Source organism: Phasianus colchicus, chromosome 8 (assembly GCF_987193195.1).
Source record: "Phasianus colchicus chromosome 8, bPhaCol1.hap1.1, whole genome shotgun sequence".
Lineage (NCBI taxonomy): Eukaryota > Metazoa > Chordata > Aves > Galliformes > Phasianidae > Phasianus > Phasianus colchicus.
Window position 1 is genome coordinate 20,904,880 of NC_143443.1, and position 15,304 is coordinate 20,920,183.

Genomic DNA, 15,304 nt, shown 5'->3' on the forward strand with positions numbered 1-15,304 from the left:
GGTAGAATTTTGTTAAAATTCAGACCCCTGTGGTTATTACTGCCATTTGAAAAGCACAGATACCATGATTCAGTCAGTACTTCCTTGTAGTTATGGTTCTTGTGTAACTAGACTTCTGTCACTTCGGATATCTGGAGTAGGTCATTATCTTGCAGAAGTGTGCAGTGCAGTACCCAAAACTACTATACTTAATAAATTTCCAAAAATTAGCCCTGAAGAAATTGTAATGTGTTAAAAGCTCTTATCTTTAAAATCTCCCTAAGACACTGTATTTTACATCACTTACCAAAGTATTGTCTAAGAAAGGAAGCACAAGTTGTTCAATTTTCTATGTTGTTTGAAGGGATTCATCTCCTGGGAGAGTAACTTAATCATCAGGATAAATATGTCGAATAAAATTGTCTTGGGAATGAAATCCAGGTTCCTTTTCCTTTGAGTATCCTAGTAAATGGAATCTATGAACAGTCAGGTTCCTTATTCTTCTTGACTCAATCAATGTTAAGCTCTCTGTGCAGTTAATAAAAGACTTGAAAACGAGAATAACTTCCCCAAAGTCAACTTGTTAATCTCTTTTTAGTGTGAGGGTATATTCCCTTACACTGAGCGGAGCACCTAAATCTCAGCTCAGCCTGTTGGCTGAATGTTATAAACCTAAGGCTGGTGACATATATTGAAGATTGGCAACACTGTTGCTACCTTCTCTTCTGATTTTATCATAAAAAGATTTTAAAAGCAGTGAGGATTTTTGTTTTGTTGATGGCTTTGTTGTGTTTTGTGTTTTTTATTTTTAAGAAAATATTTAGTTTGATATTAAGAGAGTCTTCTGGGAAAAGTAAATCAAATAACGTTAGTGGAGGGAGTTGCATATCTGGCTTTCCATTTCTTAGGGGAACTGGGGTAATAGAAATGGAAAATCAGAAAGGCACTGAGAATTATCTTTTCCGTTGTTCATTTATCTGAAAGGGAAGCAGAGATTCCTGCTATAAGTAAAGGATTTAGTGCGTAGGTCTTCTGCACACAGATATACCCATTTTCATTATGTTGATCATGTGCAGGAATTTAAGGCTTTTTCCTTCCTGCTCTATTTCTCTTCTGGTTTGTACTGTTAGTGTATGCTGGGAGGCCTGTGAATTCTGCTCTAAAAATCTGAACTTTCCTAGTATAATATGTAGAGAGTCTATATAGTTAACATCAGCTTAAGTATTTTTCAAGCATCTAAAAATCAAATATCATGGGATCTGAGGCTGCAGATTTTTTTTTCCATTGTGAGAGTCTGAATGAGAGTTCCATTCATGCAGTTTTGTTAGGTTTTTGAGGAAGTACTCACTGCTCAGACAAAAATTCTTCATGCAGTACTAAGAAGCTTAGTTTAAGTTTTGACTAAATCAGGCTTCATTATCAACTTTAGAGAACTAAAGATAAAAAATGGGAGCAATATCTACCCATGTCTGGAAGGATATAACGTAAAATGTGAATGGATTTCCTTCAAATAAACAAACAGAAATTTGTCCAGGCTTTCTAGACATGCTGTGATTACAGCAGAAAAGTCTTGTCAGTGATGAACAGGAACTTGCATGCCACCTCCATCAGCAGAGATGACTCACTGCTGAAATGTATCACCCACTACCTCACCGTGCTTACATTCTCTGTTTGGTCTCCATAAACATTCAGGAAGCATTGATGAATGTCAGTGGTGCCATTTTTTCTGCATGCAGAAATTCAGTTCCACCCCTTTAGCTTGTACACACATCCATGTCAGACACCATTTTGTCAGACTTCCTCTCAGCTGCTATCTGTCGTGTGGCAACAACATGTAATGAAATACTGGTGGGAAGGTTGAACCTCTACTGCCATGCCACCAACATCTGCCTCTGTTCTGGGAAAACAGATTAATATAGGAGGCATTACTTTTGGAGCTGCCCTATTAAAATATATAATATAGTTAATGTATAAGAGTAACAAAACGTTTTAATTTTCAATGTTTTTTATTAAAACAAACATAATAAAAGAGCAACAAAACCAGAAAACTAGTGGGGTGTGTGGCCTTGTTTTTGTGAATGTAATGCATCAGTGTTGTTTAGTGGAAGTGGTTGCCATTCTTACTGAGCTCTCAAGGTGTTTGTCAGTGATTTATGATGAAATTTTTCCGAGTTTTCATTCTTGAAAACAGTTGTTTGCAAATGTTTGTACTGCCAAAAAGTGATGGCACGAATAAGGTGTGACTGTGAAGCAAGGGATGTTTCTCTGTGTGATGGATTATAAAAGCCGAGTAGAGAGAGACAATCGTTTTTTTTTTTTTACTTGAATATCTGATTGCAATGCTGATTACAGTGAATACAATTCATTTGAAAATTTGCAGGTCATATATTTATGTTGACTGAAAATGGAGTCACAAATATAGCAAAGAAAGTGATCTTTTTTTGGCAATTCTGATACCTATATAAGATACCTATACAATGATCTAATGAGACAAAGTATCAAAATGCATATATTATTTGCAATAACTTGAGTTACCACTGTGTGATGTTCAGTTGGCACTGAGTGATGGGGATGCCTGACTGGGCCAGGCTGGGCCACTCAGTGGGGCAGAGCCACTGCCATGATGGTGCATGGCAGGGAGCATTGCCATATGTGGCCAGTGGCTTGGATGTGCCTGTTTTAGGCAATCCACAGCAGGGATAGAAGGTATTATTTTGTGTCCAAACATGATTGTACTAAAAGCTCTGGCAAAGCCTAAGAGTTCTTTCTTAACACTCCTATCAAGATAAAACTTTTAGTCTTTTTAAGCTCCCATCGTCGTTAGGATCTTCAGCTAATCTGCTTTTTGCTGAAAAGGTAAATAGGTATATTTCGCCAAGTATCCACTCTTGAAGTCAGAGAGGAATTTTTAAAATGTGAGCAGGAAAAACAAAACAGCATGACCCTTATCCAAAATGAGATGTCGGTTCTCTACTACTTTGTATGAAGTTCCAAGATTTTTGAAAGGATCTGTTCCTTTCCTGGTCAGCCCTTTCCTTTCCATGAATGCCAAGTAGGGCTAATGCTGTTTTGAAAGGCAGTGATGATGAATTTGCGTATTTTATGGCACTATTTGCACCTATTGATAGCAATCTACTTCCACTGCAGATTTTCTTTATGCCCTTCTACCTCCTCCCAACAATTAAACTGCATTTCATATTTTTATAGTGCTTCATCAGGTCTCCCTTTAAAACTTGCTATGTGAGCAGATGCCTTCAGGTCCCTGAGATTTCTTTAGGTCAGTAAAGCAGTAAAGCATGCCTCTGACTTTAGGAAAATCCCAGAAACCACTTAATGGAGGAAAGCTTGCCAGGAATCCGAATGTTGTAATGGAATTTGTAGATTGTTACCAAAAAAGGGAAGGTACTTAACTCAAGCCCTTAAAATACTTCATTCTGTACAGGGGTTCAAACTGTAGCAAGCATGTTTTTCAAACCCTTTTTATAACTATCATCTGGGCTTGTGACTTGGGCTTGTAGAGCCTAACCACAGTTAATACAAATGCTATGCTTATGTAGTGTGTCCACTCACTTATTCTGTGTACAAATTAAAAAAAAAAAAAAAAGTAAAATTCTTTGGGAAAGTGATTTTCATGCCCAGAGCTGTGCAAGAATACATATAGTCCATGCTGAAGATGTAGCGGTGCCTGCAAAGTTGTTGTCTTTGAAAATAAATCCTGAAAACCCCCCACATATTTGCAGTATGTGATGTATTTGGCAAGGAAACAGGATAAGCAGAGTTAGAAGTAGGAATAGATGAGTAGGCATCCTGACTCCAATGTGATAATAGGAAATGTCATCTCAAAATTTCTTTTAAATACAGAAAACACTGTAACAGCAGAAGAGGCTCTATGTTAATGAATATCTAGTGACAGGAGCATATACAAGAGCGAGAGAAAGTGAGTTTCCCACATAATACTTGCACGCATGCGTATTTCTGTAGAGTTACTGATCCTATTTAGTATCATTGAGTTGGGGAAGGTTTTAGATCTGCCATGTTATTGTTTTGACATTGCTTACGCTCTTCAGAATAGTCTGATAGTTGTTTTTATCAAGGTAGTCTCAATCACAGTTTGAGTCTCTAAGAACTAATGAGACTAAAACTTATTTGAATTAAGAATACTTCAAAATTTTTCATTTTTTTAATACAAAAATCTTGTCTTTAAAGACAAGACCTAGTCAGCCAAACACAGCAGAATATTTATTGAATCAGTGCATAAATATAATACAAATTAAGTTTATTTCCAGGTTATTATCCTTGTTCATTTGTAATCATAGAATAGTTTGACTTGGAAGGGACCTTTAGGGGTCATCTAGTCCAGCTCCCTTGCAATGAACAAGGGCAACTGCAGCTAGGTAAAGAATGTAGGTTTTTTAGTTCCTAGAATAATTCAAATTTTGGTTCCCAAATGAAACCTTTTTCATGACATCTAGCTCAACTTCCACTGACTTCCAAGAAATGAGCACTTTACATTTATAATTAGGGAACTATTGAAGTCCGCAGACGGTTTGTGAAAGTCTTGTACTGCAAGGAAGTCAATTACACAATTCTGTTTTCTTTGTATATATCTGTGAAGATTTTTGTTGAAAACCCCTCCAGTTAATTTTTCTATAGATTTGTTGCTCTGTGAGGTGGATAGCCAAAGCAAGCACAAAATTGTTTTGCATGTATCTCAGGGCAGTGCAACACACAGCTGCAGCAGTGCACCGTTCTGAAAAGATGCTCAGTAGAACAGTGTGCAAATGACACTGCCTTGCGTTGTCTGCATTCTAGTTCAGGAACTGGAAAGGTCGAGTTCAATGTCTGCCTATGGTCCTTATTAACATTACTGTCATTTATAATGAAAGTAAACAAAGCAACAAATAAACATAAGTCAGGGCAAGAAAGTGAGTGCTGTAGTGTACTGCATTAATTTTTAGATGTAATATTGATGTTGCTAACTGAACTCAAACTTTTCAGACATAAAGGCTCATTATTTCGGAAAAACAGTGTTTGTCATGGACTTTTGACATTCTTTGTGACCTTTGGAATTATGTCTTGTGCTTGATGTAATGGGATTTGACTCTAAGTCAAATAAATTGTTCATTACTGGAATCTTTTCTGTAGAGGTTCATTAGTTTTTTTTGTTACTTTCCCTTGAATTCTAGATTGAGCTGGAATTTAGCTTTTGATTGTAACAAGTTAGTGTAGAGGACTGTGTTTGCTGAGAGAGCAATGAGAAGAAACTATACCACGTGTTCAGCCTTATTTTCTTTGTTCTAGAGGAACATTCTTACAGTGGTGCAGGATGAGGAGCACTGTGGATGACTCATTGCTTTGGCATGTTTCTGTAAAAACAAGCTTGAAAGAACACTTGAATGTTTTCCCTTTCTCTTTTCCTGGAGATAGAATTTACTGTTCTATTTACAAGATCACTAAACGTTTGCAGATAGATTAAATGAGTACTGTTCATGGTAAAAAGACACAGTCGTTCAAAAAGATAAATGAAGCAAACCACGCTTACATGTATGTGGACAGATCATCATAAGAATAAACCAGAAAGCACTCATGATCTCTGTTGAGCTAGATTTTCCAATGTAATGTTGTCTGAAAAAAGAACACATCTGCTTTCTATTATGTCTAGAAATATTCGTTGAAAGATTTCAAACTCTCCAAACAAATCCTTTTGCAGTTAAAAAAAAAAAAAAAAAAAAACGTTTTAAAAAAAATTGCATCAGTCATCCCTGAGAAGTTTAAAAGAAATACCATTAAGTTACAATCTTGTTTGAATGAAGTGATTTTAATTTGATTTGACGGGAAGAGCTGGGATTACATGTTTCTCTGAGTTCTTTGTGTAGTTAGCAACATAGCAACACAGAGGAGAAACAGATTGGGCACACCCTTACGGTGCAGCAAATAATTTAATCATGTTTAAGTATTTTCCATAGGTAAACAATTACTGGATTGTTTGAATCTTCCTGCAGTTGGATCCTGTAGTGTAAATTCTTTTCTACATCAAGGAGGCTGTGCATGAGTTGGCTTTTCTTTGCATACATTTCATGCAAGATCTAGGCTGGTTAAGATTCTGTTTGGGAGTTTTCTGCTTTGCACAAAATAATATCCGTGTATTGTTTCTTAAATTTTGTTCGTGAAACAACTATTATCTAATAACTAAAGAAGATAAAAGTAGTTGGTTTACTCTTAATAAACATTTTCAAACACAAGATAACTAACAGGGGATGGGTGTTGGGTCTTGTAACACAAAAGCTATAATGCAATGTATATACTAAAAGAGTGAGTGTAGAAATTATAACTCTTATGTTCGAGTTTGCTGATGAGAACAATCTGTATAAGCTCTGCCAAAGTAAACCCACAAAAATAAGGCAGAAGAATTCAAAGACTTGAATGTCAGCTGATTTAAGGTCACTTGGAACTCAGTAGAAGTAGTATTTAAGCAGATGGAGTACTTGATATGCCAAAGAATTCGGTACAGGTTGTGACCTTCAAAAAGAGAGAGAGTAATAAAATGATTGGTACTGTAAGTTAGCATTTCCTGATCCAGGAATGGGTGTGAAGTTTCACTTCTCTTGGGTATTTATTTGGGCAGCTAACAGGAAGTGCTAACCACAGCAGTAACAGATTAATTAGTGTTAGCACAAATACAACACTATTTCTAATAGTTGGGCATCAGTAGCTTAGTGATTTCATGCTGATAAACTTAAGTATTTTCATTGATTATGGATAGGAAAGTATCACAGGCCGAGTATGGTAAATTATACTTCAAGTGGTTAAAAATCTGCTTCTGAATGTGGAAGCTACATTTCTCTTTTGAGGTCTTTGTCTGTGATATACCAGAACTGCTTGTGGCAGGCCAGGTTCTTTTGTTTTTCTTCTGCAAAGCCAGAAAAGTTTGAGACGTGCCTGACAGGGCAGATTACATGTACCAGTCTTGGGGATGACTGGATAGGTACGTGTGCAGAGTTAAGAAGCAACACTTAGTTGCTAAAAGACTCCCTGTCATCTTTAAAGTCATGACTGCAGAGGGAAATTGCAGGCAATCCTGCCTCGAGGTAAAGAAGTCTAGAGAGCCCAGAGGAACAGATCAACTTCATATAGATTCATAATAGTGGTGCAGAGAACTGGGCATCTGTTAGAAGTGAGCGCAATAGTAGACCTTGCAGAGAAAGGATTAAACAGCAACAAATTGCTCAGGAACATGGTAGCACGACTTAGTTGATTGAGTCTCATATGACTTAGACCAAACATTAGAGACTAGAGAGAAACAGCTTGAGAAAGGCTTTCTCCAAGACTTGTAGTCATAAAGGTGAGACTTAGTGATGACCCTGAAGCAGTTTTTGTTACTTTCGAAAACAAAACTTCAGCCATTGAGTAGCTACATGATCAAAACGAGACTGGACTGGCAACCTGTGGTAGCTGACTCTTAGCTGGGGTTTAAACAGCTTTAGAGCAGTTCTGTCATTCTTATAGGGGAGCAGTGAAACAACTGACATCCCATGAAAAGGAGCACTTGGAAGAAGGCAAATGACTGACTTCCTAAAGTTTCTCTGAAGTTTAGAATGAGTCTAAGATACTAGAATAGTATCAGCTATTTATTAGATTTCTCAGTCTTGCTGGAATGGAAAAGATAGGAGACTGTTGTCCAACCTGTTAGAGGAGGGTGAAATAAAGGACTTCAGAGGCAACTAGAAGCAGACAGGTGGTCTGTCTAACTGACTCAGTCTGCCTGAGGTGATCAGTATATTAGAAAATATTACAACGTATTTAAAAGCGTTCATATATTGTTCATATACTTGCTTTCAATGATATTTACATCTTAGAAGCCTATGAGATAAAAAGGCATTAAGCTACACAGGGGTTTCCTGGCTTAACCACTTTGAGCTTTGCAGTCACATGGAATGAACTTCTTTGACTTATCTTTGACAGCTGAATAGTATAACTGCCTGCAGGCTGTTTGCCCTTAGTGTGGTAAAACTTGGTCAAATGCAGAGGAAGATGTCTCTCTGGTGTATAATGTCAGACTTATGTGATTTCTATGGAGCACCAATTTGGGGAATGCTAAGACATGGGGGGGGGGGGGGGGGGGAGGGGAGCCTTTATATGTTTGAGAAAGGCCATCTACTGTTGTTTCTTGTTCTCAGTATATATTACTGCCTGGTAAGATTTGCTGGATGAAATCATTGCTGAAGGCAACGTCAAATAATACTGCACTTGGAGGTATAAATAAGAGCACTGTAGTAATGCATATCTGACATTTGCAATCTGAGTTTTTCTTGTGAACTGAATGCAGTTATGTAATAACAGGGAAAATGATTCTTATGCTCCCTGAAGTTGAGAAATACATGGAATCAGAGTGTCAGCTTGTATAATCAACAAATATACAGAGTGATGTGATTAGGCTGGTATCTACAGATTGTATAGCTAGAAAGATTATCACAGTGGAGAGGGATAATCACAAAAAAATGAAAATGCTCACCCATGTCCTGGGCTCGCAGGAAAACTCCAAAGGGGGCAATCTCCAGGAAGAGATCCTTCTTCAGTGGCAGTCAGCCCTTAAATGAAGTCTAAGAGAGGTGCAGCCAGGCTCCACCCCTTCTGGTCACACAGCTGAATTGCCTTCACCTGTGCTCCCATGGCTGACTCTGTGCTTGTCTCAGGTGATCAATCAGAGGTTCAGGCCATAATTCAACTGTACCCATACACAGCTAGTGTTCACCTCTGTACAACAGTTTGTAAAAAGTGAAAATGTACCTAGGATTGATTAAATGCCCAGTGAAAATAACTTGTATTTCTATGGCTTTCAAAGAATGCTGGATCAAGGCTACACTACTGAATTGAGGTGTCTGTTTAATAAAGGGAAGAAAAGCAGGTGTCAGAAATGGAATCAGAGTTTCAATTGTGATAATTTTAAAGGCTAGAACTGCTTCACCTGTGCTGCATGACCTGCGATTTAGCTGAGAAGACAGTGTTTGAAACCTTTTAGTGAAGGAGAGGAGGCTGGAATGGAGAGTTTCTGAGAGCTGAAGTAGAGTATCCCCCATTAAAAGTAACTGAAGTGTTCAGTGAAGTGGTGGATAAAACAAAATGGCAATAGTATGAATGCAAACAGAGCAGGATGTTGGTGTTTTTTTTTTTGTTTTTTTTTTTTAAGGTGAGACAGAAAAGGAGAAAGAGATTAAGACAAGGGAGGGAAAGGTAGATTGGGAAACAAAATGTCTAGAGGGTTACAAGTTCAATGAGAAATGTCAGCAGGGAACTGGAGACAAGTTCTGCATCTCGCATGCACAGTTGTATAAATGGGAAGATGGAGGGGCTGATCTGCATAGACCCAACATAATCCTGAAAAATTATCAGAATTATTAATCCTGATTTTAATCACAAGATTAATTTATCTCAATATACTTATCAGGAACAAAAATGGAGATAGGAGTGAAAAGTTAGAAGAATGAGTCAAAACAATCAAAAAGATAATTGGGATTGGAGGTGTGAAGTGAACTGGGAAAGCAGAGTTGCTTTACAAGGTGATTCAAATGGGTTATTCTAGCAGGAAGTGCAGGGTTTTGTGCACAGCTAAACAAAAGCTGTAGTATGTAATACCTGAAATCAGTATTTGCAGGAAAGTAGTGTTTTATACCTATCCTAATTACTTAGTAACTTATATTCTTGTGACATAGCACCTGAGAATGGCTACGATAACGCTCTTGCTTCATGTCACAAATGCCTTTGAATCTTTACCCTATGCATGGAAAAACACCATAATCTAAAAAGCAACATAATCTACTCAAAGGGACAGCACTTAGATCTTTTTTTTCCCATGTCAGCAGCAAAATTGGTATCTTGTTTGAATAAGTTCTCTTACAGTATTTACAGGATGAAATTATCCTAGGGGTTTCTCACTGGCAAAAATCACACTTATTCCAGTAAGCCACTTTATAGGTGTTAACTGTTACTACATATTTTGGTAACTAAATGCAGTGCCAGACATTGTGAGACTGATTCCACACAGATAGGAACTTAGCCTAAAATAAATTTCTCAGTTTAAAAATGAATGCAATTTTCACTTTTTAATGAAGATGAGGGTTAGAAAGGCAGTTTCAAGAAGGCAGAAGCAGCTCAAGAGAGTCTGACTTGTAATTCTTGGGCATCTTCTTTTGGTAGGTATCTCTAGAGGCATATATAAACATTTAGAGAATGGAGAAGCAAACATGATAAACCTATTTGAAAACGTAGAGTATAGTAAAAAGATTATTTGTGAACAATGTAGAAAGAACATTGATTGCATTTGTTCCGTTTCATTGTTTTTATTAGAGAGGTGTGTGTCTTTTTGTCTGTTTTTGGGGGTTACAGTTGTAACATCTGTATGCAGTACTTTTTCATCTGAGAGTCTGCAAAATTACATAGGAAAAGATTAGATTGCCAGCGAGAACTGTGAGTGAAACAATTAACATGACTGATGATGGTTATACAGAATATAATAATCAAAAATGTATATATTATTTTAATTTGCTTGTTTAAGAGTATCTCTTTTGTGAAGAAAATGAGTACCTATATGCTCAGTGAAAAAGAAAATATGAATTAGCACTACTCAGTCATTAGATGACACCTGCAATGATCTTTCAGGTTTTCAAGTTACAGCTGAAATTGTTTGGTTGACAGACACAAGCTATGGATGAAAAAGAACTTGTGCTTAACAAATACTTGTATTCTAATAATGATATTTACTTCATTTCAGGTTAATTGGCAGTGCATCTGTAGCACTTAAGGATCTTGTTGGTAACCAAAGCAGATCATGCCCTTTCAAACTCATACCTCTGCTAAATGAAAGGGGACAAGAAACTGGAGTGAGTGGCTTACATTTTCTGCTTTTATTGTAGTCTTGATCAAAAATACTCCAGCAGCAAGAAGCAAATATATTTCCAAGTTATTTTTACTGTATAGATTAAGTGCTTTGCAGTTCTGTAGTGAAAGCTTTAGACAAATATAATTTAGAGCAAGATGTAATTATTCCTGCATAATCAGCCTGATTGATATCAGAGAGATTCCTTTAGGTTAGTTAAATTATTTTCTGTGCATGTGTTAGGTATTTGTATATGTGTTATAGATACAATGAGCCACAGGGTGTATTTAATACTATAGGCTGATTTTCACACAAGTATATTTTTTTCCTAAGTAACAAGTTGACTTCACTTTTTGCTGTATTCTTCCTAATGTCCACCTGTGTCATAGCAGTGATTCTAGGAAGCACATAATCATGTGAATGTTTACTTCCAGCTCAGTTCTGAAAATTACACAAGAACTTGCTTAACTTAGTTTAGCATGAGTATAAATTTAACAGAGTGATTAACCAGTGTCTGATAAGTTTCTGGAACGAAACTTACTGTTTGTGCAGACTGGCTGCTAAGGCACTTCATATTACATTCCAGCTCACGTAATAAGAGGCCTTAAAGGGTAATTTCAGTATTTCATCAGCTACAGTTTAATATCATGGTTAGTTGGTCATGGAGCCTGTTTCTTTTTTTCCTGACTCCTCATGTTACTGTGGCAACTAGGAATAACAGTGTTTTATTCAACCGTCTAAAACCACAATCAAGCACAAAAATGCAATTCTGCAATTAGAATGGAAAATGAGATGTGTTCTTACTTCCAGGATGGAAGTATGAACTGGCAATTTAAAGAGCCAGATAGGAAATGCTACTTGTTTTTCAGACTTACGTTGCTGGTCAAATAGTGTTATTTCTCTCTTTGCTTTTTAACTTTTAAATGTAGGATGTCACCTAATCTTCATCAGGAACATGAAACTAAATAAATTAATATTTGTTGAATGTGCTGGAACTGATTTTTCTAAATATTAAAAATATATATCATTTTGTAAAATAAGAAATTTTAGAGCAATAGTCTGAAATTTTATTATAAACTTATCTGTGAACATATATAGTTGTTCTAATACTGTACATGAATAATAACTCACTGCTTTAAATGAGTTGTTGTGAACATAGAAAACCATGTATTTTTCTGTAGGCAACAATAGATTTGGTAGTAGGATATGAGCCACCAGCTGGACCTGCAAATCCAAATGACCCAGGAGGGACCAATACACAAGAAGGTATTTCAATCTTTTTGCAGAAAATTATTGTTTGCTGTCTTATGTGTCATTTTAACCAGACTTTTGCTGAGAATGTTTTTGAGATCCTCCATTCCTCCATTTTTTTCAACTCATCAGAGAACTGTGAAGGAACAACTGTTTTCAGTTCACAGGTAAATAATTACACTAATAGTCAGACTGTGCATGTGCACAAATAATTAAATGTAATAAATGTTATATGCTTGAGAAGAAATATATCAGTTTGAGTATTATCTACTGATATTAAGTAACATAAGATAGGAAAAAAAATGAAGAGTCTCCTGGGGTGAAATTTTGATTCCACTGAGAGATGTGCTTGGGGAGTAGAAGGATAGGTAATGCAGACACAAAAGCTGTGTGTTAAATTACTAAAATTCAGAATAATTACGTGGAAATGTGGATTTGAAGGCTAAAAATGTTAATCGACTTGTATGAGACTATTTTGATAGTTTTTAAAATACAGAATACAGATAAATACAGTTTTTTAGATAGTATCCAGCAACTGAAAATTATTTCAGTGCTAGTTAGCAAACACCTCTTTGTACATTACTGTAAATCCCTATTTCCTATTAAATGAAATGAGTTGTGATTGCTGCAGTTCTGAATCAGAAGTTAAAAATGAAGTGTTAAATCAGGGTGTTTAATCAAGTTGCATGTTTCAACTAGGGCAGATGAATTCTTAAAGTTGTTAGGGAGATGGAGACTTTCAGTCACAAAATATATGTCAATCATGATGTTAGGCATCTCTTACAAGGATCACTGAGGAATTCATTATGCAAAGCGATCAATGTCCTGTGTTAGTAAACTAACTCATGAATTTAACAAGCGTTATGTTAATGCTAACTACCATACACAGCATGCTCTTCCTGTAAGTTTTACCATATTCATCGTCCTTCATTTAATAAAGGAAGCTAAAAACACAAGAAAATGACACTTCTGTGGTCTAGATATTTATAGATCCTGTTTCATAATACTGGAATTTCACTGTATGATTCAGTACTGTAGTGTCATGGGGCCGTAGAACCGTGTTCCACAAAGATACTGTGATTTCAGAACCCTCTTTAAAGAGGATTTTTAACAAACTTCCCCTTATTCTACAGATACATGCTGTAGAGGTGGATTCAACGTTTTATTTTAAATGGCAGTATTTCCCTTCACAAACTCATAAATGGTTTCATATTTTCAAGATGCTAACCAGTGCTATGCAGCAGTCTAGTCTTCCTGCTAGGAGAAATAGCTTCAACTGGTGGATGGCAAGCTGAACATGAGCCAGCATTCTGCATTTGTGGCCCAGAAAGCCAATTGTATCCTATGCTGCATCAAAAGAAGTATGGTGAGCAGGGTGGGGGAGGTGATTCTGCCCCTCTGCTCCACACTGGTGAGACCTCACAAGGAATAATGCACATACATGTGGAGTCATCAGTACAGGAGAGACGTGGACCTGCTGAGGTGCATCCAAAGGAGAGCCACAAAAATGATTCAAGGGATGGAAAACCTCCTCTACAAGGACAGGCTGAAAGAATTGGTGCTGTTCAGCCTGGAGAAGAGAAGGCTCTGGGGAGACCTGAGAGTGGCCTTTCAGTATCTAAAGGGAGACTAATGACAGACTCTTTAGTGGGGTCTGTTGTGATAAGGCAAAGGGAAATAGTTTCAAAGTAATAGATTTAGATTGGATGTAAGGAAGAAGTTTTTTTTTTTACGCTAAGGGTGGTGAGACACTGGTGCAGGTTGCCTAGGGACCTCCCTAGGTGATAGATGCCTCGTCCCTGGAGACATTCAAGGTCAGGCTGGACAGGGCTCTGGGCAACCTGATCTAGCTGTAAATGTCCCTGTTCATTGCAGGGAAGTTGGACTAGATGACTTTTAAGGGTCCCTTTCAACTCAAACAATTATATTATTCTAATTGTCTTAGATAATCTGAACCCCAGATAAGGACAGATCTACAGTTAGTTTGGCTAGGATGTAAATAAGATAATACAATTTCAATACTATTCATGTGCGTCAGATTCTTATTACTGAAACTTCAACAACAGTACATCAAGGTGTTTATCATCTGCACTGTTTTTTAACTGTAGCAGATGGAGAAGATGATGGAGATTATGAAGATGTTGTGGATAGTGCTGTTGCTGGCATCACACCAACAGTTCCAAGTGGCACAAGGGAATCGCAGTTAGCTAGGCGCATCACCAAAGGAAAGAAAACGCGGAGAATCCTTTCTAACAAACCACAAGATTTTCAGGTAACAGATTTAATAAATACTGCATGTTGCCTTTTTCTGACATCACTCCTTTCACATTATATTGAGTATTTTTAATGTCAGATCATTCAAAGCTAATGCGCTGTGAAGAAAATTAACCTCTACATGTAAAAACCTTTAAAAGCCTAAATTTGAATTCCAAAGAATTTTTCATATTGCTACGGAGATGTCCAGCTTTGAAGAGCTGACTGAAATATGTGAATCTTGTTTGCTATATAGTTGGAAGATACCAAGGTAAAGTATCGGCTTTAAAAATAAGTAGTGAAAGCAAGTAAAAAAATATATATATATTGAAAAACTTATCTCCAGTTTGTCCTGTAAAATTCAACTGAAGTTATATTTGCTGTCATAATTAAATTTGCTGGAGTCTGTCCATATCTACTAGCTACTTGAGGTTTGGTTAACTTTTTTTGATGGTGTATTGAGAAATTGCTGTACAATAGAAACCTTAGGGAATGAGCTAATACAAATGTTTGATTATTTATGTCTTTTTTTATTTATTCAGATTCGTGTTAGAGTCATAGAAGGTCGTCAGTTACCTGGAAATAACATAAAACCAGTCGTCAAAGTTCATGTTTGTGGTCAGACACACCGAACAAGAATCAAAAGAGGAAACAACCCTTATTTTGATGAAGTGGGTATTATAAGAGTCATGTGGAACCTATTCCTTGATGCCATTGCCATGTGATATAATAAGGGCTTTGAATAGTTGTGTGCAGACTATAAAATCACTGAAAAAAATAGAAATTACTGTAGACCTCTATGGTGTCTGCAGTTGAGCTTTCAGTGCAATGCTTTAGTTTAGTAAGACTGCCGCACAGAATCTGGAAATGCCACTGCCTCACTATATATAATCTGTAATGCACAGCTAGATTTCTCTCCAGATAGAGACTTGTACCTGAAGCATATGG

General features: G+C 36.8%; 1 protein-coding gene across 8 annotated transcripts in view; it reads left to right on the forward strand.

Annotated features, from left to right (window-relative positions):
- Positions 1 to 15,304, forward strand: part of MYOF (myoferlin) — a 68,872-nt gene that overhangs the window by 8,504 nt on the left and 45,064 nt on the right. For 5 of the 8 annotated variants that reach the window (XM_031597739.2, XM_031597745.2, XM_031597740.2 and 2 more), the window contains 4 exons: positions 10,748 to 10,856; positions 12,034 to 12,118; positions 14,212 to 14,375; positions 14,899 to 15,027. In XM_031597739.2, coding sequence (XP_031453599.2) covers positions 10,748 to 10,856; positions 12,034 to 12,118; positions 14,212 to 14,375; positions 14,899 to 15,027 — 487 coding nt within the window. The remainder of the gene's footprint in view (positions 1 to 10,747; positions 10,857 to 12,033; positions 12,119 to 14,211; positions 14,376 to 14,898; positions 15,028 to 15,304) is intronic. The other 3 variants (XM_090145233.1, XM_031597744.2, XM_031597741.2) reach the window with 1 other exon arrangement.